The sequence below is a fragment of the Corvus brachyrhynchos genome, unplaced genomic scaffold (genome assembly GCF_000691975.1).
Source record: "Corvus brachyrhynchos isolate BGI_N302 unplaced genomic scaffold, ASM69197v1 scaffold223, whole genome shotgun sequence".
Classification (NCBI taxonomy): domain Eukaryota; kingdom Metazoa; phylum Chordata; class Aves; order Passeriformes; family Corvidae; genus Corvus; species Corvus brachyrhynchos.
This window is the reverse complement of record NW_008237174.1, coordinates 385,089-387,468: the sequence shown is the minus strand read 5'-3', so window position 1 is coordinate 387,468 and position 2,380 is coordinate 385,089. Positions and strand designations below refer to the sequence as shown.

At 58.4% G+C, this 2,380-nt stretch overlaps 1 protein-coding gene across 1 annotated transcript in view; it reads right to left on the bottom strand.

The window, feature by feature from the left end:
- Positions 1–1,321: 1,321 nt before the first annotated feature.
- LOC103611952 (diacylglycerol kinase gamma) overlaps positions 1,322–2,380 on the bottom strand; it is a 17,883-nt gene continuing 16,824 nt past the window's right edge. Inside the window, exon 24 of the mRNA XM_017728754.1 lies at positions 1,322–2,069. Coding sequence (XP_017584243.1) covers positions 1,971–2,069 — 99 coding nt within the window. The 3' untranslated portion in view covers positions 1,322–1,970. The remainder of the gene's footprint in view (positions 2,070–2,380) is intronic.

Genomic DNA, 2,380 nt, shown 5'->3' with positions numbered 1-2,380 from the left:
AACCACTGCTGGCTCCATGCAGGCTCTGGGATAAAACCCTGGGCTGAGGGTGAGTGGGCAGGGAAATGGAACCAAACCTGTTGACCTTGTGTGCTGCCATCCCACGGAACAAACCTGTCACCCTCCCGCTGGCAAAGCTCTGGAGATGGCGGAGGTGGTTTTTTCACCCTCCCCAAATGCAGGACTGTGAGGCACTCCTGCCCTTGGCAACGGACTGGGCAAACGGAGGCAGCTGGTTTGTGGGACCTGGGGTTTGTTTGGCCTCGCTCCATCTGCTTTCACCTGGCTACTCATAAACAGCCGCCTCGGGGGACAAGGAGGAGGAGGAGGAGGAGGGTGGGTTGGTGCACTGCGGGTGACGCGTGCCTGTGTACGCAGGTCACAAACAGGTCCCTTGCAGCTCACTCTGAAACACAGTGATGGCAGCACCCTCTGCCAGGGGAATGCTCTTGCATGGGGACCTGCAGCATCAGGAGGGACTGAGAGGGCACTGGGAAACTGGGGAGGACAGGGTGACTTGTCCCAGCCCTGTGGCAGGGACATGGGGACAAGCAAAAGTTTTCCTGCCTGCAGTGACATCCATGGGGCACACACCGCTCCCAGCTTGCTCCCAGCAGCACAGGAGCCTCCACCAGCCCTAAGGGAGCTGCCTGGGAGCAGGGGTAATTCAGGATGTGGTTGTATCCTGCTGGAGGCAGTGGGTGACTGCAGAAGCAACCAGCAGCCCTTTCCATGGGCAAGTCTTGCCAACTCCTGGCTCCTGGGGCGTACATTCAGACCACCACATACATCTGTCTTCTGGTCCCTGTGCATCCTGGAGAGAAGCTGCATGCCCTGATCTGTCCATCCATGGGCGATGCCACCAAAACCTGCCTGAGCATCCCAGTGGGCCCCGGCAGCCGTGCAGGCAGCAGCACCTGAGAGGCTTCTTGGATTTGGAGTGGGTTGTGGGGAGACCTGGCCATAGAGAAACCGAGGTGCAATCACTGTGCCCCACTCCCTGCAGCCCGGGAGCATCAGAGGCAGCACCTGTCTCACAGGGACAGCACCAGCCTGGCGGAGCACGTCGGGAGATGTGTCAGAGGTGGTGGGGACACTCTCAAGCAGAGAAGAGCTTCTGGATGTCCGTCCCCAGGGTCTCCAGCCCCTGGCGCAGGCTGGCAGGCTTTAGGAGAGAGGAAAGTCCATGTGGAAGGAGGTGCCATGGAGGACAGACAGCAGAGGAGGGAGGTGGTGTCTGTGTCCAATCCACGCTCCTAAAAAGCTGATCTCCAGACTCCCCCCAAAGTTTGCTAAATAAATACATAAATATGAACACAAAGCCCAGAACTGGGGCAGCTCCCCCCAAAATCCCTTTTTTTGCCATTTCCCTGTAAAAACACAGTCTTCTGCCATCCACCCCACGCTTGTCCCTGTGCACTGTCTGTCCCCAGCCTGTTCCACACCTCGTGGCTCACCGGGCTGGCAGAAATGGTTCTTTGCATCTCTCTCAAACCCCACAGCACAGAGATGAGCGGCCCAGATGGCTTCTCTAGGCTAAGGAAATAAATAATTCCTCCCATTGCAAGGACTGGGGGACAGAAAGCCGGTGCAGCGAGACACCGAGTGGTCTTCAGGAGGATGATAAATAAATAAGTGGAGCTTGGCGCTGCCTCTGGAGCACATTCACTGGCAGCTTGGCTGGAGGGTATTTAAATAAAGGGGAAAAAAAATCCCAGTCCTAGTGCTGCTCCAGCAAATGTGCTCCCTGCATGCCAGCCTGCCTTTTCCCCCTTCTTCCATCCCAGCTTGACAGGATGCTCGTGGTGATCAGGAAGGAGCCTACAAGGCCTTCCCAGGAGAAATAATCCCCACTGGGCTTGGAGGGGGAGTTTCTGTCCCCGCCGCAGAATGGGGATTTGGGGACCCCTGCATCAGGCAGGTGGCTGGGACGCTGAGTGCCTCCAGGCTGTGGACCCTTGGATGCTGCTCTAATCCCGAGTTCGGCTTCTCCTCTTCAGGAAAAAGAAGCTGCTCTTCTGGGGGGGCCCCAGCAGCATGGGCACCTGGCTTTTATGTGTGATCTTGACCTAAAAAGAAGTAGAAAAACCCAGCTCAGTAAGAGGGCCCTGAGCCCTCCCAGGCACCCTCCGGCCCCAGGACCCTCAGGAGTGACCCCGTGGAGCTGGGAGCAGCTCAGCACCGGGGTGAAGAGCTCTGGAATCATGTCCAGGTAGTGGTGGGATGGGAAGAGGATTTCTCCTCTGTGCATCCCAGTAGGGGACCCCACTGCAGCTCCCGCAGGGAGGAACGCTGCAGCGCCCATCCACCGAGAAACGGGCGTGTCCCGAGTCCGGGGCTGCCACGGCGCAGTCACAGCTGGCCGGGCCCAGCGGCCACC